This window comes from Falco peregrinus, chromosome 14 (genome assembly GCF_023634155.1).
Source record: "Falco peregrinus isolate bFalPer1 chromosome 14, bFalPer1.pri, whole genome shotgun sequence".
Lineage (NCBI taxonomy): Eukaryota > Metazoa > Chordata > Aves > Falconiformes > Falconidae > Falco > Falco peregrinus.
The window spans coordinates 14519555-14545461 of record NC_073734.1 but is presented as its reverse complement, the minus strand read 5'-3'; the positions used below and the strand labels follow the sequence as shown (position 1 = coordinate 14545461).

Here is a 25907-nt window from a genome sequence, read left to right as displayed (position 1 = left end):
CAATCAAACACGCAACACAAATATCTATAAAGCTGGATGAAGTATTAGGATTATTGCAGCTTTCTCTGACTGAAGCAAAGCATATGGCGGTATAATGGAGCATGAATTTACAGCAGCAGAGATGTATGCTATAGATTAAAGCTTCATCTGTGAGAACATACTGCACAGCAAAAAACCAAATTTTTTTGTTTTCTGGTTTATGGCAGGATGAGCAACAAAGGTCTTTTGTAGAACCAGGGCTCCCTCTGCTGCTAACGTGGAAATAAGCGCCAAAACCGTCCTTGAAATCCACAGAAAACGCCCTCCTGAAATAGACCCCGACTTTACATTTATCATGGTATAAACATGCTTCTCAGGCTACCTGGATAGATGCAAGGTTTTCAGGCAGGACCGAGAGGCTGCCATTTGGAGCATGCAGCATGGAGAGTTCCAAAGGAAATTAATTCCACTCCACTAACTGTCTGCATTCACTGCACGAGTTCTTAATTAAACAAGCACTAAGATACATTTTGTTACTTTTTAAAACTAGGCCAGAAATACTCGGTAATACAACTTTATAGAAACCTCTGTTTTTAGGAAGTTGTGGCTTATTTATCCTGGTAGAACAACTTTTGGGGTTCAGGTTGTTTCTTTGGTTAAAGTATGGGTGAGAAACATACAGACTTAAAGAACGTGTGACTGACCAACAGTAAAAGCTGACATGTGAGATGTCAAAGCCACTCATTTAATGTGACTGAGGCTATGAAACAAGTGTGTTGACAATAGCCACTTTGTACCTGGTCTGATCAAGGCCAGTACCCCACCCCCCCCCCACCCCCCCGTGAGCTTCCCATGCTGTGAAGAGACCCGGGCCCTGGCTGAGGGGCATGGAGCCGTATCATTTCACATTTTTTTCAGTCCCGATGGCCAGCTGTGGATTGCACTTGGAAGCAGCTGTCACAGCACAGTACACTGTTTCTTGGGGAGTCCAGAGGAGCAGCGCTCAGGGAAATACCAGTCCATGTTGCACAGGCGGGAAGCTTAACCAGATCGTGCCCCTGCACACACGCTTTTTTTTGAGGAAATCAGAGGACCTACAGGAGACACACAGCTGAAGCGCTGTCAGTCCAGGGTCAGTGGTGATGATAACAGTAGTAGCCTACAATGATACAGATACCTACCAAACCAAAGCTGTTTCTATCAGCCTAGCAGCAGCTCGCCTGGCATAGCGTACCCATCCTGCACTGAGTTGTGACAGAAACAGAACCAGAGCACGAACTGCCCCGACCCAGCCCGGTTCAGACTCCTGGTACCGGCAGCTTTCCAGAAGGGGCTGCGATTTCCCGCCCTTTCTCCTCACAGCATCACCACTGCCAGCTATACTGTGCTGGGGAAGGGAGCGGCGCGCAGGCTCGCCAGCCTGGCAGGCCGGGACATTGCGCAGACAAGGTAAGCCCACGCACCAGCAGCTGGGGCAGCACCGCCAACTGCTGCGTGGAGCGGAGCTGAGGAGAGCCGGGGGCCAGGGCGCAACCCCCAGCCGCAGGGTAGGGCCGGTAACCGCCGCCATGTTCCCTCAGCCGGCCCGCCCCAGGCCCCAGTCCCCAGGCCGGGAAGGCGGTGGCGCCTCGAGAGGGCGGGGCCGGGCCCCAGGGCAGCCCCGCCCCGCGCCCGGCAGCGCGTTCGACGGTGGATTGGTAGGGCCTGGCGCGGCGCGCGGGCGCGGTAAGGTGCCGGCGCTGCGGCTGCGCGGCCGCCCCTCAGCCATGGCGGACGAGGAGCTGGAGGCGCTGCGGCAGCAGCGGCTGGCCGAGCTGCAGGCCAAGCACGGGGTAAGGCGGGCTGCCCGCCCCCGGCCGTGCCGCTGCCTGCTGACGCCGGGCCGGGACCGGGCGGGATCCCTCCGGCTGCGGCAGGGCCTGTCCCGCCGCCCGCGCCGCTCCCGGGCCTGTGCGGCGGCCGCCTCGCAGGGACGCGGGGGAGCAGCGGGGGTGCGGGCGCGCCTTGGGGGGGCCGCGCCGTGAGGGGGCCGGGGAGCGGGGCCGGGGAGCAGGGATCGGCCCGACATGCCCGCTGCTGTGCCGGGAGCCGCCGAGGGCAGCCCCGGTGCCTGGCGCCCGGCGAGGGGCAAGGACCGGCCGGGCCCCTCCGTCCCGCTCCAGCCACGGGAGCGGCCGGAGCCGCCATCGCCTTCGGGGCGCTTCGGACCTGCCCCTGCTGCCAGCCCTGCGTACCCCGGCTGCTGCCCGCGGCTCGGCGCATAGGTGTTCAGGCCTGCCCCGACCTTTTTCCTCACCACTCAGTTTTGTGGAATACCTTCACCAGGGTTTTCAGTTGTCTCTCTTTCCAGAGCAGAGGTGTATCAGTCTATTCCGTTGTTCCTGTGAAGGGATCTTTCGTACCTATGATCAGCCCAGTTTCCTCTCTCTGTATGGTTTCCCATTCAGCTTTCATGCCTTGAAATGTTGCCTATACAATTTGAGGTGCAGATTCAACCTAAACTTCATTTTTTTCCTCTTTTTTTATTATTTGCTTCTAGTCATCTCAGCTGCCTGTACTAGCCCCAAAATACCATGCTAGGAATGTGTTTTCTTCTTTTGTATTGATAAATACAAAGCATTACATAGAATTTCCTTTGTCCTTAGCTTACTTCAATGGGTTTAAAATGTTTTTTGTCTGTGTTTCAGAAATTTGGGAAAGTTTATTATCTTAGACTTAATGGGAAGGCCTCTTATGTCCAAACCTACAACAATCTGTGGAATGATCCAGTAGCACTAGCCATCACGCTAGGTTGTGTTACCTTTGTGAGGAGGGCATAGTATGGTGTATTTATTTGCTAGAGCAGCAGATTTATTTTTAGGATCTCATCTGTGGTCAGGCAGGGTTTAGCAGGCAGGTTTAGCTTACACTGACTCTGCTGGAATACTTAAACTTACTGTCCTGTGTGGAATGTTTTTGGATGATCATATTTATTCTGATCTCATTCTTCAGGATCCTTCTGGTGATCCATCGCAACAGGAAGCAAAACAGAGGTATGAGAACTATTGACTTCCAGTCTAACATCTAGTCATTTTGAACCTTTTACTATTTTTCTTTTTTGAGAATGTAATGTTTTTGGAATACTGACCTGAATTATTTTTATTGTTGGAAGAATCACCATCAAAGAAGCTGAAATATTAAAGATTTAATGAAAGGATAGCTAAAATCTGATTGATCCAAGTGTGGCTCCCAAGCCACGACTATGTTGGGATGTCTAGAACGGAGCTGTCAGGCTGAACCCTGACTGGGGTGGGAGGGCATGGGGGAAAACAGCAGTAGCAGCTTGTTTTCACTTTGGGACTCAGCTGAGTGCAATAACCTCATGACCCTTAGTGATATAATAGGATGTTTTGGGGAAGCATCCTCACTCCCACTGTTATCTGCTTCTGGAACATGGAAAACCCTTGGCTTTCAGGGTTGGTCAGGGCTGGTCATATAAGATCTCGAAGGCTGGCAGAACTCTTTCCAAACTGGAGTTTTGTCCAAGTGATGAGTTTGGATTTGGCTCTCTTAGCACAATGGGAACATGCTTTACTAGTTGATTTTTCTGGGACATCTGTTGTGGGTAGAAATATGAAACAAAAGGATTTGTGTCAGAGCCTAGTGTTATGTTTAGCATCTGTTCCAAGTGGAAAACTGAAAATAAGTGTTCAAAGAGGTAGACTTTGCACACAGTCAAAGTTTGTATTCACTGAAATGCATAAACTACAATTCCAGTTTTGCAAATACTTAGATACTTTAAGTATATAAAGACTTACTCCATAACGATGTTTAGTTCTGTCTTGCAATCACATGGCCTATTCCTTATGCCTGCTCTACCAAACACTGCCTTTGGTTGAATTCCACATGGAACTGAATACAGAATCTTCACAGTGGGTAGCATGCCTTTTGTCTTGAAGATGTAATAATAAACAGGAAGAAAGCGTAAGTAGTAAATTCCATCTTGATTTCTTGGAAGGTGTTGTCAGCTATGTAATTTTGTCAACATACATAAAGCTACTCATGACAAAATGCTATAAAAGAAATCATGTAAATGTAAGTAATTAAGTCTTCTGTAGAGTTTACTGTTTTGTGCATATTATTTTAGGTATTTGAAATCCCACTTCTAATGTGTGGTTGATTTTTCATTACAGGGAAGCAGAGATAAGAAATACTATTTTAGCTCAAGTTCTTGATCAAGCAGCTCGTGCAAGATGTAAGTATCCAATTAAATTTCTAATAAAAAAATTCTCATCTAGTATGTTCCAGTGCTGCTCAAATCAGCATATATGTGCTTGTTCAGAGGCCAGACTAGAAAAATACATTGCTGATTGGAAGATAAAACTGGAACAGCTTTTCAGTTGACAGTATCAGTGATTGGAGGGGAGGGGGTAACTGACATCTGAATGATGTTAATAATTATTTTTTTTAATTAATAGTAGCAATTGTAGTGAGAGTCAAAATTAGGAACAAACATTTTAAAATAAGAAACATAACTATCTTGTAACTCTGTTTTACATTAAATTGAAAAAGGCATTCTCATTTTTGCGTGACGTTGGCATGAAGAAGAGCTTCATAAGTATGTTTGTCACTTTGTAGTTACTAGTGATGGTGTCTGAGTATGTGTTAAAACTAACAAAGCCTGGTTTTCTTGCAGTAAGCAATTTAGCACTTGTGAAACCAGACAAAGCAAAAGCAGTAGAGAATTATCTTATACAGATGGCAAGATTTGGACAGCTAGCTGGAAAGGTGAGTTAAGTTTTTCTAATTGTTTCTTGCAGATATTAATTTTCAAACTTAATCCGCTCAAAAAAAAAAAGAAGGGGGGGATGTTTTCAATACCTGTAAATTAAATAACTGAAAAAAGCAATTGAGAGCTTCTAAATACTATAATGTAACACCTTTTACAAGAAGGGAGAGTGTGATTCAGTTGTTCAATGCTAAGCATCTCTCAGAATGTGTTTATATGGCTTTTCTTTTGCTTGCCTAGGTATCGGAACAAGGTTTGATAGAAATACTTGAAAAAGTGAGTCAGCAAACGGAAAAGAAAACAACAGTAAAGGTAAACTTTTATCTGCTGAATGTAATTTTCATTGGTTATAAAATAGAGCAGAAGAATTGCATGTATTAAGACTATTTCAGTTCAGGGTAGACCTTAACTTTGTCTTTACCACCTCTTTTACCTACACTGATAAATGCTGGGATTAAATCGTAGCAGTCCTTATCAACAATCAAACTTGCAGATACTGACACTGGGATATGGGTGTTCTGTCATAGACACTACCCTGTGTCCATCCCGTACCATTATGGCCAGGCAGGGATGTGGCAGGGTGGGGTGATGGCGTGAATGTTCTGCTCCCATGTAAAGTATTCATTGTTAAATGCATGGAGCTTGAAAGGCTTGTTGTATGTTGGATTTACTGTGACCCTTCTGTTCCCGTGTCATTGTATTTCATTTTAGTTCAACAGAAGGAAAGTACTGGATTCCGATGAAGAGGATGATTATTAATACTACTGTAAGACCGTCTGCCAAACAAAAGGCCTGGAAAAAGGCAACATGCTGTTATCAGGCAGAATGCAAGATCTGAAAATGTTTACGCTTCTTTTTTTTATATATATATAAAAAGGCCAACAAATGAACTTGTCTTGTAAAGTAAATCTGAGAAGGGGATTTTATAACTTAAAATTTTTGTAGTAGAAGAGGCCTGAGCAGTGTGGGGCTCCCCACTGCTTCATTAGCATGGACATTTTGTTGCCCCTTACTCGGTGTGTAAGCTATGCTTTCAGCAACTGCACACACTTAACTTGCTGCTATTGGAGATACCATAACCTGAGGAGGAGCCAAGTGTAAAGCTGGCAACAGACACTCTGGGAGTTTAAAGACTTACCTCGAGGCTCTGAATCTCGGAACTGTTAGAAATGAGATTTCCTGAGCCCCTGCAGGAAACCGATCCAGAGCAAACTGGCTCTGAAGTCCTTACTGGAAATCTATAAAATAAAGTGAAGGTAACAAAGTAGTGTTTGGATCAGAGGACTTCCTATCAGGCGGTCCGTGTAAAGAAATTGTAACCACCACACAATTCAACTGTTCCCCTATGAAATAATCAAGCTATCTCAAAAAAAAGCAAGTTAAATGTGTAACACAGCACTGTTCAGACACTTGGTATCGTATATTCTTAAAACTACCTCCATTTTTTTTAAATGGCTGGAGTGTTTCTTACCTTGAAAAAGACAGTTTTCCTAAACTTTCTGCAACTCCCGCATGCGTAAAATAAAACCACGCTTGTGCTATACGTTTCTTCAAAAATATGGTTATGGAAATAAGTAGGATAAATACTGTAACATGCTGATAAACACTCTACCACGACAACCCCCTTTTCTGATATAATTTAACAGGAACATGTATGATCCCAACTGCAGTGGTTTTTGGAACAGAATAAAATTGTTTAAAGTGAGCAGTAGTGGGTGTTTTTCATCTTGTGTGAATGCGGTTAAAAAGTATTTAAACAGTTATTTTTGTTTCATTTGGACTAGGCTGGGCATTTTGCTTGTGTGTATTTGTGATTAGGATTCCTTAACTTTAGTAATGTTGTGGGTATATGCTAAATTTCTTGAGACTAATGACCCTTTAACAACGTGACTTTTTAAGCCAAGGTGTGCTGATAAATGGTTTAAAAGTTTTCCTGTTAGGGCTGCAGATATATCCTAAGCATCCAAGCGTCACATTCATATTCCTAAGTTTATCAAATCCTACTTACAGCAACATAAGCTTTCTTGCCTTGCTGTTCTCCTAAAACAGCTGTTCCAGAATCTCAGTTGTCAAAATCTGAAGTAATGCTTTGGGGGTTTATTTTAATTTACAGCCTTTTGGAGGTTAAACGGGATGGTACAGTAACATGCTTTGCAGACAAATTGTGTTACAGAGTTGACTTCAGCATATTTGCCCTGTAGATCGTTAGGGGAAGCTTCCAGGGGTACTAAATCCTATCCCAGTCAGCCTTTGGTCATCGTATCTTTTAATATTACGGTATTTTTTTAATTACAAGCTTGGTTAAGCATGTTTAAGCATATCAAAGGAAACTTGCGAATTATTTCATTTACCTTAACAATTTTTTAGTTACCTTTCCATAGTTTATGGTAGAACTGTTTGGCATTGAAGTGTTTGGTTTTGGGTTTAGTGGGGTTTTTTTTCACACATATGCTATACATCCAGAATGCTTGGAAAGAGGTGTTGTCCTAGACTGAACACTGAATAAAACTGAAGCATGATTTGGTCACTTAAGTAGCCTCAGGTTCACAAGGGTAACTATTCTGATACTGGAATACAATAGAAAACTCAGGTTAATTCTAATAAATTTGCACATTTTCTACAAAAGTCTAAAGAAAAATATATCCTGTTAGATGTCTTAAAATCCAGATTTTGTTAAAAAAATACAGTAGGTAGTAAGTACCAAATCTGGTTTATGTTGCCTTAGTAAGCTACTACTTGTTTTTCTTGCAAATTTTACATTTCAGTGGGGTGGAGGGGTGTAGTTTTTCAAAGGCAAGTACTACTTTAACACTTGGCCAATTGTTAAGAGTAAAATTAACCAGTAATTATATAACCATTCATATCAAGGCAGAAAGTCAGGAGGTGTTGCAACTGTGTCATCACTTGTATAGAATACAATAAAATACTTTATGCTTAAAATACAACGGTGTTGAATAAGTTGTTTTCTGTAGCCCATTTGTTCTTAACAGGAAACGGCAAGTATCTAAACTCAGAGGTCACATCCTCCGATACTTAAGCTATATTAAAACTTGTTTCCAGAGCTATTCAACCACACTATGCTTATTATTAAGGATTAAGAATAGACTTAATGGTGAACTCGGTGTCATTGTGCTAACTCATGTTCTGCAGTTACAGCGGTACATTCTGTATGTATACTCTGTAGCATAGTCTCACCAATATTAAAAACCTAATACCCTTTTTCTCATCCATATTGTCTGTGTTCTTAATGTTCTTAAGACAAAAGAAGTCATAAGACAAGAATCATTTAGTTAAAATGCACAGTACAGTTAAAAAAAGCAAAATTTTCACTATGTGGTTTGGAAATCGAGAGTTACGGAAGTTTACTTGCATTTTAAACTTTAGGCTATTTTTGCTACAGGTAAAGATGAGTGACTTTTTTTTTAAATGAGAATTAAAAAGAGAAGGAAGTTAGGTGAAAACATTCATTTTCACTAACAGTTCCATATTGTACACCTCTATGCCTTAAATCCAAAACTACACAACCTAATAATAGTAATCCATGAATGTAGGAGGGCAGAAGGCCGTACTGAACTTGAGAGCAAATTCCAACAGATCCCTTAATTTACACATAGACACAATGTGAAGTCTTCATATGCTTACAAAAACAAAAGCAAGGAAATACAAATGAAAGACTCGATGCTTTGAAAAAAGCACTCAAACCAGCATTTTCAAGAGTTATTTTACTAGGTTTTTCTTTCCATCATTTGGCACAAATCCAAGGCACATTAGAAAATCAGATAAACTCATAAATTATTAGAAAAATAAACACATGACCCTCATCTGCAAATGTCCATGTGTGCACTAACTGCATGTTTTACCTCTTGGATTAAAAAGTTCCTTGAAAAAGTCACCAGCACGTCTTCCAGCTTTGTACTTTGCCAGGCAGTTTACTAATACCACAGTTAAAAGAAATAGAATTATTCATAAAAATATTTATGAAATAAAATGCAAGCTGGATGTGATGAACCAAGAATAAAAAAAAATCTGCGCTTAGTAACCTGGCTTGTGCTATTTACATGTTCTCCTACCGTAACTGAAACCGTAGAAAACGAAGTTCAAATCTAAGCAGCCATCTCATAGTTACTTGCGAGCTTTCAGTTCTTTGATGACTACCTCTAGGAAGGGGGTATTGTTTGGCCTATTTCAACAGATGCTTACTGACGTAAGAAGTACCTTTCAGAGTAATTGGAATTTCACCTTTTTAAAGAGCAGTCTCCGAAGCAGTTTTGTCTGCATGTATTGCCCAGGTTCAGAATCATGAATATTTGTGCATTTTTGCATGACCTGTTTTAGGGGATGGGGAAAAAAACAAACCCCACCAACTTAAAACAGTATTGTGTGTCCTTACACATCCTTGCTTCTGCATTTAATTATTTTTTTTTTTAATTAGGCTGTGAACAGCAAGTCCAAAGTTCTGCGTTGTCAAGGGCTCTCTACTTTTTCCCCAGTATCCTGGCTCCTTGCAAGAATTTGATCTTGCAGATCCGGTACAGGGGAGGGAGCATTGCAAAGAAATTGGCGAGGATTATACTCTTTCACATTAATAGCATGTATAAATTTCTAATGCAGCGTCGCAGATGTTCTGGACTATTGTTCTCCCATTTACTGAAATATACAGAAATATATACTATAATGCTTTGTAACATTACAATAAAAATAGAGACATTTCAATTACCTCTGGCAATAAATAGCTTGTTATTCAATATATCTTTATATATATAAATATATATATTTATATATACTTATCCAATGTAGTGATAAAAACTGAAAATTATTCAAATACTTTTAAAAACAAAGTGGGTGGCTGAAAAATACAATACAGGGTTTAATTTGGTTTACTGTTACATAGAATTCTTTTAGATAAGTGCTAAGTAGCATAGGAAATTAATTCTGCTGCCTACGTCTTAGTACATCCCTGTTCATTGAGATCAGTAATGATCTGGCTGTGTAGTTAGTTACCTCCAACATACACAGAGGATTCAGTCTTTGAAAGTGCTAGGAACATTCTGTTTCTGCTGAAGAGTCGCCCCTGTATCCTGTTCTGAAGGCAGGCTTGCAAGCATCGCTGAATTCTTTGATGTGCAGAAAAGGGTTATTGAAATTAACACCACGTAGTTCCTCAGCTTTTGACATCAAATTCACACTTCCTTGTCAGTGTTTCGAAAGCAAGTCATCACAGCAGTCTCTTGATTGTGAAATACTTGGATTTCTAGGGCTGGATAAACTATCGTCAACATCCTCCTCTGGAAGCTGCACATTAACAGTATGTCTTCGGTGCATTAATTTACTCCTGTGAGGAACTTCTATCGTGTCATCATCATGTTTAACAAACTCGCCACTGCATCCTGTGTCAATAATCTTAGCTTTGCTCTGGTCCAGCGTTTCAACAGATTTTAACTTCGTTTTATCAAAGCTTTTAATAGCCAACTGTGAGGACAGAAAAATGATGTTAAAAGTACAGTCTACTTTCTTCATTACAGAGACGTAAAAGTAATATAGTGCTTCCTGAATATAATTATCACATTAATTTCATGTTATTCTTTATACCAAGAATACAGCCAAGGATTAAAAGCAGCATTCTTTGTAGGACAGTAATTATTATTAGGTCTATATATGAGAAAACAAAAAAGAGGCCAACCTGCCCCATACATCAGTACCAGAACTGAAAAGATAATGAAGGCATTCCAAAACTTATTTTCACTGCACTATCCTAATATCTTCTCTGAACACCTTTTCTAATGCAGGTCTCAAGAAACTTGAAATTTCTTTTACTGTTAAGAAACATGTAAGTAGTAATACAGACAGGCACTGCTGAAGGCAAAACCTCCCTCCTTCCAGATCTTACCTGTCGGGGAAGAGACACCCACCCTACCCACCCCCCTTAAAGACTCTTTTTGGTCATTCCAATTGTTCTTATCTTCCATTTCCACACCTGCTCCTGATTCTTCCTTTTAAGAGGGGGTGGCTTTCCTTGATTACTGGCCACTCTGCAAATGTTAAAGTAACTAAGAAAAAAAAAAGAGAACCCAAGCATGCTAGCGATAGGTTTTCTAAGGCAAGAACTAAAGGCAGAAATTAATTATGACACCCTTTTACTGAAATAGTGGCAACCATCTTGAAAAAGTTTCAGACTGAGATTAAGCATGTTTAAACTTGCTAACAATTCAGAGCTGTATGACCTGTACGTTCACAAAGCCACGAGAGTCACACGTGGTTAAAGTGCTATATATCATGGTCACATCTTGGGTTTTTGACACCTGCTGTACTTACATGACATACTGCCTTCAGCAATCCATAATTACAAAATCTAAATCCCACGTTTAATTAAATAGTGCCTTATTAACATTAATACTATAAGAATTAATAAAGCATTACAGTTCTGTAACATTAATTTGGCATTCTCAAAGCTCTTTGCAAATGTTAAATCTTATAAGGGCTCTATGAAATAGAAGAGTACTCCACATTTACTAGATGGAGGTAAGAGGCAGAGTCTGCATTTCCAAGGCTATGTAAGTCTAATAATGGGCAGCTGCTGAACTAACCTGGTAGAAAACCACTTTCTTTTGAATAGGTTAGTTTTTCTCTTGATTTAGTATGCTGAAATGGCACAGCAGAAAGTCCAGTAAGAGTCAGACCATGTGTAAAGGTGCGTAAAGGAGGGAGCACATGCTGTGGGTGAAGGGCAGCACCCAACAGTCAGATCAGCGTAGGGTGCTGTGGCACCCCCCAACCACAGATTAATTGATTGCATATATTTGTGTTACAGCTGACAATACGACATGCAGTTTGCCATTACGTTCGCAAACAATCTCCTCCGACAAGCAGACTTGCCTTGCAAACCCTAACTTTAATACACTGAAAGATTGTAAAGAGCTCTTGTAAAGAGCATCTCTGCTCGGCCACGGCTCTTATAAGCTGTAGAGTTTTTCAAGCCTTGGCATAGCTAGATTTTGCTAGACATGACACAGAAAACAAGACAGAGATGAAGCCTGCAATAAGAGACTTAAAAAGTTTAAGAATAAGATGTTTAACAGTGTTACAGAAGCACAATTGAATTTTGAACAATGATGAAACGTTAGCAATCTAGCAAATAGGTCAGAACTTTCGGGATTCATCAACCACCACCAATAAAAGAAACTTTCCTGTTATATGTATCTATATTAACAGCAGACAAAACAAACAGATTTGCTATATTATACAAATAATTCCAGCAACTATTTCTACTTACCTGATGCAATAACTGATAGTCAAAATTAGGGACGCTCTTATCTCTTGTTATTGTTCTCCTTAAATGTTTTGCTCTAAAAAATATTTTAAAGGCATTAAATTTAACTCCTCCTTCCACAAAAGCCTTGATTACAGAAAATCCTCAAGGCGGCACTATCTCCACACCGAAAGGCAGCGCACTCCTGACACCGCCACCTCAAAATGACAGCCTACTAGCATTCCCTGTGTTTTATCACAGAATATACATGAACGTCTAAGAAGATCATAGGCAAAACCCAACTACTGAGTGAAGCACTAAAATAACATTTTTGAAGCAGCCTAGCTCCAAAATTCTTCATTTCTGGTACACCAAGTATTAGTGCAAAAACAATTTTAATTTGAAGCAGCCTGGCTCCAAAATTCTTCATTTCTGGTACACCAAGTATTAGTGCAAAAACAATTTTAAATCTATTTGCAGGTAGTCCTCCGCTGGCCGGCTGCTCCCTCCTGCTGCACAGCACATCCCCGCTGTTCCCACCACCCAGCATGTCATGCCTAGAACATCTGTCCAGCGATATGAACGTGCATGCCTCAGAGGATTAACATCTACCGTTAAATTAGTCATATGTGATGTGTAACAATGCTTGGCCCACTTCTGGGCTTTATTAACAGTTGCGTTCCTTGTTTGCTTATGGGAAACAATGAACATGCTTCTGAGGAAGCTTCTGTGCTTACTTGTTAAATCTGTTAATTGATTGGACCAGTTGGAGTTGTCTGCTTATGGGATCATCGGCTTTCTCACAGGGCTTAGAATTCACTAGGGGTTTAAAAGAACAGGCAACTAAAATTACAACTGAGCCACACTGAAGAATTAAAAAAAATGCACAGTTCTAAAGTGTTATCTACTGACATTAGATTTAAAATTTTACAGGAAAATTTTAATATTAATAACTTGAATCAGAGTTGCAATTTATCTTTGGAAACTGTAGAGCCTTTTAAGTCACAGGAGTAAGCATTCTTCATCTGATTAGCATGACTGGGCAAGCTTCTGAAGAGACCACGTAATCCTGGCCTTTCAGGCCCTAAATTCCAGTTTTTAAAAACTTTTGATTAACACAAAGACGCTATACCACCTCTTCATTAGTATTATTTGCTTGTATCTTCTTTTGTTCTTCTAGGACTATTCTCATAATATTTGAAAGGACTGTATCAATCTTGGGCATCAGCATACTGTGATTCATTTCGGTTTTGCATTAATGAAACATTCCCAATTTTCCCTAGGGAAGCCGGCAAGAGTTATTTCAAAAAGTCTAACTAAAACTCACGACTGCTGAAATGGGCACTCCTGCTCCTATTCCCTAATTCCTGCTCGTGCAGCCTCACTGCCTTCTTTCCACAGTTCTGATGGCAGCAGGTCCTTTGCTATGCTGAGCTGTTGCACAGCATAAACCTTGTTAAACCCCTTGTCCAAGGTTAGCACACTGCTATCAGCTTGAAAATTCATCTGAAAAACTTCTGAGCCAGTGTAAGGAAAGTAGTGGATAAGCAAGACCAGAAGCTGAGGGTGAGAGGGAAGAGGGGAGGATGGATGGTGAGCAACAGACACCATCTCTTTTAGGTGGCAATAAGCCATTACGTCAGCTCAGCTGTATTGTCAAACTGTACCGTGTCCCAACACACCTGCTCAGACTGTACTATATGCTGCCATCTACTCAAAGTCATTCTTTTGCAAACCGTACTTAACAGTTAAGACAGTGGCCTTTGTAGCTCTTATTTCTGTCCCATAATAAGAGGGACAGTACCTAATGGAAGAGCCACTCCCTAAACAGTTTTAGGGCAATGTAAATGACAACTACAGGCAACTGAAATTGATGTTTTACTTTGCACTGAAATGGACAACTATGACATGGTTAATTACATCATCTCCAATGTGGCATGGTTTTTTAAATGCTTTTGTATGTAAAATTTCCCCCCATACACCAAAAAAGTGAAAACTGCGTTTGCAGCAATGTCATGAGTATAATACAAAGTCTACTGCACTTAGTTATAGTATTTTAGGTGTTACCTGTAATAGATATGCAAAATACTTGACTGATTTTAATTATATATAAATCAATTATATAAAATATTTGATGCAGTTGCACATGAGTGCCTAAATCCCTTTTTATTCATACCAGTGGAAATATGACATGTACCTTTTTTTCTTATCTTGATAGTAGCATGCTGGTCACACTCCTTTTCTCTCTCTGCTGATGTAGGTACATAGCTTGGTGCTGTTTCCAGCAACTTAATGATATTTGAATTCTTAAATTTAAAAGTTGCCATTTTCACCATTATTAAAGAAAAAGAAAAACATCAGTACAATTTAGGATTCTAGTCTATGCAAAGTGTGTTAAGTAATTGCTGCCAAAATGAATGTAACACACACAAAAATACATCATTATAAATACAAACTTTAAATTGTGTAATTTTTGAGTAGGGACAGAATCAGTGTTCCACAAGTTTGGAATGCTGATTTTTTAGTCTTGACCTACTGTTTTAAACTGTATTATTTACGGTTAAGCTAATTTCAGTTTAAATGGTAATACATATACTAAAATAGATTCAGTACAGAATTTTGTGGTCATTATGCTATATCTCATAAGCTATTTAAGCACATAAAGATAGAGACCATGCATCAAATCATTTAAAGAGTGAAACAGTTCTTTACAATTTAATATTACATATTACGTTATTGTGCTATTAATAAATGGGAAGGTCAGAGTTACCCATGACAAGATAAAAGGTATCAAAAGACATGAAGGGCAAAAGATGGTGGGTGAAACAAGGAAGACCGCTAGCAGTGTAACTGATTAGTGAAAGGTGTTCATTTTCCTACATTCAACATTTCTTCTGCTCTCTCTGCCATTACTAGCATAGATTTTAACGTCATTGTCATTCATGTATGTGCTTTCACTCTTTCTTGGCTCATCCTTTTCGTCTAGGATTAACTTATTTTAGAAACAGAACATGTTTCATATACCACAGTTGTATGTTTTACAGTAAGCAGGCATCTTAATCTTTATATCACTCATTATTGGCAAATTTTGTGAAAACAGTTATATTTGTTTTCTTTCCTACATTACTCATCTGGAACTTTAGGAAAACCTTATGTCAGAAATGAGATTTCTGCACTCACCGGCTCAGCACAGTCTGCAGGGGTACAGTTCCTATCGTTCCTTATGTGTGTCATCGCACCGTTCTGAAGCAGCAAGTCTACCAGGGCTTCGTTCCTTCCTATCACAGCCTCGTGCAGCGCTGTATTTCCTTTGGCATTAGAAAGGTTAACAGAAGCTCCATGCTGGAGAGCAAGATTAAACTGAAGTTACAAAGGCAGAGTAGCATGAAATGGAGATAGCACGTTACCACTCTGTTTTACTCTCCTTTTCAATGTATGAATGAGAACAAAGCAACAGAAGCCTTGTAGCTGTATACGAACGTAGAAAGCATGAGCTAGCGATCACCAGTTCAACAATAAGTCACCTGATGGTATTATTTCCTCCTCTGTCATAGCCACAACTTCATGGATCAGCTAATTTCATTTTTGCATGTGTCTACTACATATTCCAAGTTTAAAAGCGATTAAAAAAATCACAGAAATTCTATGTGATAGAATCATAAGCTAGAAAACCTAACACCTGCCACAAAAAGTTCCATAAAAACAGCCAGCTGTAGAATTGAAAAGTATTATTTATCTAAATAAAATAGAAATGTAGTATTTATCTAATTAAAAACCATGAAAGAAAGGGACTGAAAGGAGTGAGATAACAAATATTCTTATTCCCCCCTCCTCCCCCACACCCCCCCCCCGCCCCGAGTAGTTTTGACAGACAGATGCATAACTAAAAATACTGATCCCTAGTACTGGATAAGCACAGATATCACATAAGAAATACTATTCCAAACATTGTTTTCAGTGATCTTACCTCTAACAACAAGGCAGTAGTCTCATACTGACCATTCAAGCATGCATAAATTAAAGGAGTATTTCCATAGATATCCTTTTTGTTTTGTTTAGCATTGTAATCCATCAGACACTTTACCACCTATTGAAAGATGTAACAACTTTTTAATTTAAGATACCAGCTAATCATAATAATGCAGTAAAAAAACCCACATCTTTTTCCTTTTTGTTTTTAAACTTCTTTTGAAATCTACAATGAAAAAGGGATAGCAGAAAAAAGGATGGAGAGAACAGGTCTTATCTTTGCCAAACAGATAACCACAAGCATCTCTTTTTATCATACTGATTTTCGTATTTTACTACATACTTTTAAAAACCCAGAAACCTTAAGCAACTGAAAGGGATATGTAAAAAACATACATAATCAATAACTTAATAAAACATCAAAACCAAACCACCACTGCAACTGCATCCTTCCACCCTTTCCAAACTCATCAGAGCACTTACAAGGATTTTGTTGTTGTAAATACCCCATGAATTAACCTTCATTAACCTATGAGTTGTATTCTTTTCTTCCTGCTTCCCTAGTGCTTTCTTCCCCCATCATCTTCACAATTCTCTCAATGTTTTTTTTTCCTTTTGCAGCCCTCAGCTCTTTATTCTTAAAACCCTATTTTCCACTTTTCTGCATATTCCTCTTTGCCTGTCTGCACCTGCTTTTTCAGGATCGTTATTTTTCCCCTCTCATTTACTCTCCCTCCCATATGAATATACTCCCCTCACCAGTTCATGCTTCTCCTTCTTTTCTTATGATTGCCTGACTCGAAGTCAGGATGAGGATATGTGCTACCCTCAGAGCTCCACTTGGCTCAGGATCTAATTAAATGAGTTGAAGATACAGTAAATATTTAATTCTGTGGCTACTGAAGATAACAAGTCCATTGCATCAACAGATTTACACACAACCTCCTTGAACAGAAGGTACAGAGAGAAAATACCCAGGAGGATTCAGCTGCACAAGGTACTTTTAAAGGGTTTGATGTACCACAGTAGTTACTCGCAGCACTTTGACTAAACCATTATTTCAGGTCATTTAAAAAGAAAAGGTGCCTACTGAAACCATTTCAGTTGAAAGATCCCCTTTCTGTCTGGAGGTTCAGACACCGAAAGAAAATACAGAATCAACAAACTCATCTTCACTGTTCCTGGTCTAGTCTTGTTGATAATTTTGCAAAAGAGCTTTTTTCTTGGTGGTGAAGTGTTAAATAGCTTGCATTGATGAAGAGCCTCAGTTACCTGGAAGTGACCTTTCTGGCAAGCTAGATGAAGAGGAACTGCATGTTTTGCGTTCTTGGCACTGACACTGGCTCCATGTTTCAACAGGAGAGAGACAAGTTCCGAGTGTCCATGCAGTGCAGCCATATGCAACGGTGTGAAACCATCTTGGTTTGAAACATTCACTCCAAGTCCATTAGCAGAGATCCTGGCAAATTTCTGTTGAGGAAAACACGCAACGAAACTATGTCATTCATCATGCTACTTTCTATTGACCAAAAAGCTGCCAAATATCTGCTAAGCAGATACAAACAGGTAGACTGACGTTACAAGGACTTTGCAACAGACGCTAAACTGCGACCCTCAGGAAAAAAGCTAATGAACCAGAGCAGCTTGGTAGTACTTTTTAACGGAACAATAAGTTTTATTTTTCTCTCCTTTCTGCCAACATGATAGCTTCATATAGAGAATTCCAGGCAAAGTATTCATGATACTGAAAAAAGGCTAAAGCAGCACAGGTTGAGACAGAAGTAAAACTTCCAGCTTTTATACAGCTCTTAGGATGCTCATAGGTATGGAGAGTAACTGTTACTATTATGAGTCACTGTCACTTATACAGACATTTATGCTCTTGGAGACAGACACTACACACCTATTTTACTGCTACATCAAGTTCAAGGTAATAAGGATAAAAAGTAAAATTAATTTTATTCGTGTGGAAGTAACACTGACCCAGAGAACAGACTCCCGTGGGGAGTCAAGATACGGAAACTGCCTGGAAGACAGCTCACAGCAGTACAGAACATCCTTTTTTTACTCCTATCACAAACTGTGCAGGTGCCTAACATTTAGAGTGGTACAGTCTTTCACTCTGCCCATCCTCAGTGCGCTTTTAAATGTATGCCTACGTAATACATTTTGGTTAAGATTAGTTAATAAGTTCCCTCTATTCAGTAGGCAAGTAAATTCCACAACAAATGCCACTGCTGCCTCTGTTACCAATAAAATGAACTTTATGGTCTCAGGCTCTGGGATCTTTAGCACATGATCTCTGTACTGAGGGTACATAGACATGTGTTACCAGAGAATAAAGCACGGTGTGAATGGGAAGTATTTAAGGACAACTGGCACACTCTTAGCCTGCACAAAATAAACATAAGGTAGCAGTGAGGAGTTCAGAAAAAGTTAAGCCATCTCACATTTTCTCAGTTAAGAGATATGGTTACTGTTACCTCAAAGCAGCCAAAACACTGAAAATTTATACTTTGGTTTATTTTGCTATTACTTTATTTTGCAATTACTTAATTTTAATGGTTGGACTTGATGATCTCAAAGGTCTTTTCCAACCTAAATGATTCTATGACTTATCCAGTTATGTATACCTTCAGGCACAGTAATACAGTTTCTTCCTGAAAGGCAAGTAATTGTTTTTCTATTTCCAAGAAGCTGGGATCATTCCTTATTTAAATTAAAGAAGAGAAAAAAGTGTTTTCTCTATCACAGTCCGTGATAAATAAGGGGAAAGGAAGTCTGCAACTGAGAGAGAAGTCCTGAAGTCTTTGCAATTATATTTAATCTCTGAAGAGCTTTGAGATACAGCTTGTATGAAAATGTCATGTAATTAAAAAAAAGACTTTAACAGCATTACATTGATCATAAGATTAGCAGGTATTCCTTGCTAAACTGATTACTATCAGATAAGCAGATACTCTGTGACCGTTAGCAATGTAAACTATAAAAGAGAACCAGGAGAAACTGAGGCTTAGAAAATAATTTTTCCCATTTATTCAAAGTTGTCCAGACCTCAACAACAGCAGTCCACGTGTTCTAAAAGCAAACCGCAAAGTTTTTTCACTCCATTAGATATTAAGCAAGTCTTTGAACACTCTTTCTGTATCCAAAATTTTCTACATTTCAATTAAAAAGAGAACAATTTCATGACAACAGATGACCTCTGTTAAGATCTGTGTATTTTTAGACAGAGATACTGAGCTGTTGGGCAATACGAATACATCACAAGAATATAAATTATTCTTTTTACAGAATGAATACTCCAACCTTCTGTGCTGGCCCACATTTTGAGCACTGGCATAATGGATGGCAGAATTCTGGTTTTGATGTACTGGCTGTGTCATCTTCATCTTCTAAGTCGTCCTCCATCCATTCCAAGAGATAACGTACCTGGCACAAAAAGCAAATCCTCCGTTATAGAGTCCAAAGGTTCTACACCCTAATAAATTTGCGTATGTAGACAAGTAAGATTTCACAAACATACACTTCTGAGTATCTCAGGGAGACTATACAGCTACCTCCCGGCATCAGCTGCCCACAGGCCAAATGAAAAAATCCAATGTTGTTGTTGACAAGGCAGCTAGAAAGTTCACCACGTCTAGCAGTGAAGTAAATTATAACTGACTTCTGCTGCCCGAGCAGGACTTCAACGTTCACGCATTCTGAAACCCTCCAAGTCCTTTCAGCTCAGATGATTTGTGCCAGCTTGTATCAATGCAAATTTCCGTTCACCTTCTGCTTTAATGAACGTAAAAAGTGACAAGGATGACAACGTTTAACCAATATCCAAAACTCTGCAGGGGTGCTGACTTTTCTTAGGTCTGTCACTTCCCACAAGCTTCACAGTTTCAGTTTTTCCTCAATGTACAATGCCTCGTTTTCAAGGAGGAGAGAGGCCCTTCAATGAAGAGAGTCGTAGGACTCAGAGCATTCACATGCAATTTACAAACAGCAATGCTTACTGCGTGTTCATTTTCCACTATATTTTATGCAACCAAAAAAAGCTAAGAAATACATTTTAATCCTGAAATTCATTAATTTGCTGTAAACTAAAGGCATCTTAGAATTAGTAGGGACTGCATTAAGTCTCCATTATTACACCATCTGGCAATGTTAAGCCTGACATCTACCTAGTGTGAAAATCATTCTGAGTTTGCGATTACGCTCAATGAGACAAGTCGTTCAGAAATTCAAGACAGAAGTGGGAATTAAATTTATTTAAATATTTATATTAAATATTTAAATATGTCTCCTAATGCAGGGGACAATACATTAGCAGTCAGCTTTTTCCAGGTGCATGAAAGGCGTAACATCACAGCACTGAAAAACTGAGACAGAAGAGAAATCAGGGCACTTGTGTGAAGAGGTTAGATCTCTCCTGCAGATCTTCTGGGAAGTTCCCAGACACAGCAAGTTATGGGATTATATACAGTCGGTACGAAGCTGTAATACATGTCATCTTGTGAAGGGTCTTCCCTTTACTCTTTTTTTTATTTCAGCAGCTTTTAACAGAGCTGTCGAAAGATGTATCGTTGTCTTGTTACCATGAAGAAAGATCAGCCCTTTGCCTCCCACTGAACAGTGGCATGGAGCAAAATCGAGGAACCACTATTGGCTGAAACTGAGATAGAAGTATCTTTGCTGGACCTGTGGATTCGGTTTGATGCCACAGAACTGGACCAATCCAAGAGCTCCACAGATCCTAGGCAAGAAAAGAATGGGGAGAAAAGAATTTCCAGTAGGTTCCTCCCACTGTATGTGCTCTTGCATTTGTCAGCAAGCTCCGCTTCTTACCATTAAGGTAGCTCTGGGAAACCAAACATGCATTAATGATCTATCCAATTAAACGGATGCAGCTAGAATAAATCCTAGGACAACTAGTAAGGGCCATACACCCAATTCTGAATGACAACATAAATTGAGACAGAAAAGGGATGTTCTTCTCAGGGAATATTACTTTCCCTGCAAATTCCACATTTTCTCTGGACTAAAATCTTCTCTCGAGCTTGTCTGTTTATGGAAAGCCACAAGGTTTACTATTTGCTACATTTGTACATGTCTAAAATAGTAATCACTTCACTTCCCTCTTGCCCTGCAGACTGACCAAGGCTCTCCCACTTGAGACTTCCTCCTTCTTCTACCACAACTCAGTACTGCTGCTCTCATTATGCAAACAGACAGCCCTCTACACACTAGTATCAGTGTCTCACCAAAAATCTGAACACGCTACTCCCATTCATACATCCTTATAATTACAATGGAATAGCCATTTTCTTGTTGGTTTAAAGTCTTTTTGGTCAAAAGGTTAAAAGCACTTTTAAGCAGGCACACCCCAAAGCATCTCAGGAAATTGTCCATAATCTCCCCTTGCCAGTTAACTTGTCATCTAAAACCTTCTTTACACTGTAGAGTAACAAGCTTCCTGGCGTATTTAGTAGAACACTACCGGGGCACTGTACCCTGTATGCCAGACTTCTAGCTGCTCCACAAGATTTATTTTATACAAGAGATTTGGGGGGTTTTGTGGTGGTTTTGCGCACATCCGTTTCACCAGAAGAGCCAAGACTAGCTGGGTTGACAGGATTTCAGAAGAGTGCCTAATCCTGTATTCTATGCTGAGACAAAGTCAATTCTTACTCAATACCACTGACAGAAGTTTGACCAATCTCTTCTCAAATCTTTTTAACAGCAGAGGTTATGTAGCCTCCCAGGTCTGTCTAGTGTTATCCCACTCTAACACTAAAAGTGGGGGTTTCATTTGCTTATTTTTAAAATCTAAGCATTTTTGTTGAAAGCTGAATGGTTCATCCATCACTACGAAGCCATGGCATACATCTGACCACCAAGTCAAATCGCTACGAATGAAAGACCAAAAACTGATGTTAAGCCGTATCAACTACTTCTACACCATACTTCGCTGACTCAGAGCCATATAAAGGCTTTCTTCAAAGCAATATACAACGGGCGAAAACAACTCTTAACAGTCTCCATCAGTAATGGAGCTATAATAATTTTCTACGCAGTCAGCAACCACTAAATATGTAAAAAGTGCAGTTTGAAAACCTCCCCCAAAAAAGCTGCTGCATAACTCTGAAATGTATTTTGAGAGTAAAGCTTAATCCTTTTGATACAGACACCCCCTCCATACCATCTCAAAATATTTCTTTCTCATAACAACACAGAAGATTTACCACAGTGGACTGAATTTTATTTTCAAAATGTAGAACTAGTTGCCATTGAGTCAGCTGATTAAAATAACTGTCATTAATTAACATAATTATCTCCAACCTAAAGCATACTTGCTTTTAAGTCTGCAGGTGCTACAACGAGGCAAAGGTTGTTTTTGGCTTCCTGAACAATCACAGCACGAGACAGATAGATAGATATACATATATTTTTATATTTTTAATCTTCCAGTTTCGTGGCACTTTATTTTTAATGTCTCCTCTTGCAAAGCTCAATTGGCTGCCACAGCAGAAATCTACAGCACCACTAATGACCCCACTGCTGGTTCTGTTCCTATGGAGACAGACCTCAGGCTGTCAGAACAAAGTAAGAGTTTTTAAATAACCGTGTTTTTTAATAGATATGCAAGCTGTAACCTTTGCCATTCGACTGGACAATTCTCTTTATAATGAACAGTTTTACGTGAACCTGAGTAATGTGGAAAGCAAAGCCACAAAAAATAAGGTGGTTTTGTCATCTGAACGCATAGATTAGATTTCTATATGCTTTTCATTGCTGGTTATCTGTTGAACAGTGCCAGATACTAATTATCTAGCAAATTATAGCACTATATTTAATTTTCTTTAAATATTTTCATGAAGCTGTTTAGATTTTCACGAAGTCTGTAAAAAGTTGTGTAATACATTCATGTTTACTACTTGCCAGGAAGATGGTAAATGTCCCCATTTTATGTATTGCTGCTTCCTGAAATGACTTAAGGGCTGACCTAGAAATAATTATTAAGCTATATTATAAACTAGGATCATATTTACTCAACATTTCTTTCCTTATCAGTTGATAAATTAATTTCTATCATCCAACTGGAATAAAACATCAGAGGATCAACATTAACATGGTATGTATTTTGTGATGCAGATTATCTATGTTACTATGACTGTGTAATGCTTCATTAGCATGTGTAACTCTAGTACACGTCATTAAACACATTTTTCAGAAAATGCACCCCGCAGAGAGATCCTGCATTCTCACACGGGTTCATGATTTTGTTCTGTGAACTACAAAACAATCAATAAATGTGCAGCCTTATACATGTCTCCAAAGACAAAACTTGCAAAGATTTCTGTGTCATCTTCAATTTTTCAGTAGAGTGACATTGGAAGCACCTTATTGTTCAAACTTTCAGGAATAAAGGGCAATAGTAAGTAAAAAGTATGTCAAGATAGGTGGTAAGTATCACAAATCACAGGACATCAGCTCTGAAACTGGTATTACAATAACCATCGGCTATCTATTTGAAGGGAAAGTTGTATGTCCCTACAACCATGAAACTACAGGAAAGTTGTATGTCCCTAAGATAACGTCTCTGTACTGACTGGTGTCACCTAAATTTCCTCTCTGTACGAAATATTAATCAAAAGGTATCCCAACAAACAAAGAGCTCATTTTTCATTTGTAGTACCTATGCACAATTACTACATGCAGTAAACACGCCATAAAGAGTAGACAATATTCAAAGCATTAGAGAACCATGCAATTCAGGAATCAAAAAGCATTTGTGGATTTTAAATCACTGTATTCCTGGAATGCTTCCTAAGTCAAAACACCCCAAACTGTAAATCCCACCATCCAGTCTCCAGAACAGCATTACTACTTGAGTGCAGGCATCAATTCACATAGGGGAAAAGACGTGAAATACTTCTGTGACACAGGAACAAGCAACTGGGAGTAACAACAATTTCTATTGGATTTGCAGTCAAAAATCCGGTTTACCTGAAAACTCATCTATTTTACCTTTTTTGTTTTGTTTTGTGCTGACTGCATATCCAGTCCAACACTGTGACCTCAGTATACGTATCTTTTTACTGTTCTGCAACGCACCATACTCCCCATCTAACAACAGCATTTGGTAGTGCAGCTTGAGCACCTGCAAGCAAATAAATTACTCTTTCCTTTCAACACGCCTGCCTTGTTACTCTTCCCAAGCTCTTTGGACCTCCTACAGGTGACTATACATAGATTTTTAAACAAAAGGCCTTCTAAAAAAGAAATTATCCAATTTAAAGTAATTTTGTTAGTGCAAGAGGTCATGGAAATGTCAAAATAACGGGCCTTAAAGCACTGTATGTAAAATAATCTGGGGACACAGAGTGAATATTCTTTATAGAAAATGAGCTGAGTTGCTGAAGGAAGGTAGTACACAAAGCATTCTTCACTTCATATTATTTACAAATAACTTCCTCAATTTGAATGAGGTAAATTAAAATTCAACAACACTCAACAGCCATGCTAAGACTTACCATTTCCAGATCTCCATCTGCAACTGCTCTTAGGAGTTTTTCCACCTACGTATGAAGAAAACAATTAATTTGCTTTGCTAGTATTGGTATTAAGAAGGACACAGAAAATCCTGTGTCCTTTACTAACCTCCTAAGCTCATGTGGTAGGATTACTGCTGGCCCATTTCATATTTGTTGATAAAGTTTTAAAGGAAAAGCCTTCTCCCTTTATGAAGCACAAAAGCTGTGCAAGGCCTGTGAACACTGGATGATCTCTGACTTGCTTAGTTAAAGATAACCAGAACTCACCTAAACACAGGGCACGTAGTCCATGCAAACAAAGCCATGTCAGGTGATACACATTTTTGTGCTGCTTCAGCAGCAGCTGACCATGCATTTCTGTTGTGAACCTAACATGAAAAATCCCTACTCAAGACCAATTTCTACCCTGATAAACACTACTACTGTTTGGACTCTAGCTGAACTACTACATGCTAGCAGAAGCACAAAGACGGCAGGTTTTATTTTGCTATTTGAGAAACAACAGTTTAAGAATGAAAAAACAGTTTTCCAGTTGCTCACCTGCAGATCACTGGTTTATTCCTATGTTAATAACCCAAACATTTACAAATCTAACTTGATTGTAAGTATGAAATTTGTTCTCCTACTTAAAATCTGTAAAGATATAAATATCAAAGGATATGCATTAGCAAAAGCCAGGTCTCTTCAGCTCCAAGAGTTATTCCAGGGTACCACCATTACACCAATTAAAGACGTGTATGCTCAGGCCAGCTAATGCCTGGGCATGACTGCTTGGTGTCGGTATTCTCCTGTTTATGAGCTCTGCAAGGGGGAAAGAGGCAAGTGCAGAGAAGAAATGATGGAAGATGCTCTGCGGTGCACTGATGCCATTCCCCTGATTCTTCCGATCTTGCAAAAGCAGAAAAATGAGACATGCTTGTCTCCCTGCCTCTCCTCTGACTCTCTCACATGAAGAAGTTCAGATCTAACCTCACAGAAATGAGACAGGTGCCAGGAAAAGAGCCGGGAAAGTCCATTAGTACTATCAATAGGCAACTTGTCCAGCCTCTGCAGACTGGAAGAATCATTTATTAAGCTTTGTGAATGTTTGTTTCAGCATTATAGCAAATTATTCTAGCACTGTGCTAGAATTATCAAAGATGCTGCTGTGTAAACAAAATTGTTTCAATATTAAGAAACATCTTGCAAGGTGAAAACGCCATGGGGTCAGAGCTACAGTCACATTTCAACCTTTATCTAGAAATTACTATCTTGCTAACTGTGACTGCAGTGTTTGGTAAAGCAAACAAGGCAGAATGAGACTAAAAGGAACTTGTGCTTTACTGGTCTTATCTCTTTCTTCAGGGTTTTAGCAGAACAGGATATATTTACAGCTGAAAGATCAGCGGCTAGATTAAAT

The 25907-nt window shown here is 39.5% G+C and overlaps 2 protein-coding genes across 9 annotated transcripts in view; one reads left to right on the top strand and one right to left on the bottom strand.

Annotated features, from left to right (window-relative positions):
- The first annotated feature begins 1674 nt into the window (after nucleotides 1–1674).
- Nucleotides 1675–6452, top strand: PDCD5 (programmed cell death 5). The gene is made up of 6 exons (XM_055819028.1): nucleotides 1675–1811; nucleotides 2971–3011; nucleotides 4152–4213; nucleotides 4655–4746; nucleotides 4988–5059; nucleotides 5459–6452. The coding sequence occupies exons 1-6, from the start codon at nucleotides 1746–1748 to the stop codon at nucleotides 5504–5506; spliced, it is 381 nt and encodes a 126-aa protein (XP_055675003.1). The 5' UTR covers nucleotides 1675–1745; the 3' UTR covers nucleotides 5507–6452.
- A 1999-nt stretch (nucleotides 6453–8451) lies between these two features.
- ANKRD27 (ankyrin repeat domain 27) overlaps nucleotides 8452–25907 on the bottom strand; it is a 60246-nt gene continuing 42790 nt past the window's right edge. For 6 of the 8 annotated variants that reach the window (XM_055819021.1, XM_055819025.1, XM_055819019.1 and 3 more), the window contains exons 21-29: nucleotides 24488–24532; nucleotides 19272–19394; nucleotides 17235–17432; nucleotides 15961–16080; nucleotides 15174–15353; nucleotides 14191–14299; nucleotides 12731–12812; nucleotides 12018–12090; nucleotides 8452–10216 (exon numbers count right to left, since the gene is read on the bottom strand). In XM_055819021.1, the coding sequence (XP_055674996.1) occupies nucleotides 9941–10216; nucleotides 12018–12090; nucleotides 12731–12812; nucleotides 14191–14299; nucleotides 15174–15353; nucleotides 15961–16080; nucleotides 17235–17432; nucleotides 19272–19394; nucleotides 24488–24532 (1206 nt within the window). In that variant the 3' untranslated portion in view covers nucleotides 8452–9940. The remainder of the gene's footprint in view (nucleotides 10217–12017; nucleotides 12091–12730; nucleotides 12813–14190; nucleotides 14300–15173; nucleotides 15354–15960; nucleotides 16081–17234; nucleotides 17433–19271; nucleotides 19395–24487; nucleotides 24533–25907) is intronic. The other 2 variants (XM_055819020.1, XR_008749836.1) reach the window with 2 other exon arrangements.

What these genes read in the sequence shown, in the direction of transcription:
- PDCD5 (XM_055819028.1), top strand. Translation starts at nt 1,746, where the DNA reads ATGGCGGACGAGGAGCTGGAGGCGCTGCGGCAGCAGCGGCTGGCCGAG. An exon ending in AGCTGCAGGCCAAGCACGGG is followed by an intron (nt 1,812 to 2,970) that starts GTAAGGCGGGCT and finishes CTCATTCTTCAG; the next exon opens with GATCCTTCTGGTGATCCATC. An exon ending in TTGGACAGCTAGCTGGAAAG is followed by an intron (nt 4,747 to 4,987) that starts GTGAGTTAAGTT and finishes TTGCTTGCCTAG; the next exon opens with GTATCGGAACAAGGTTTGAT.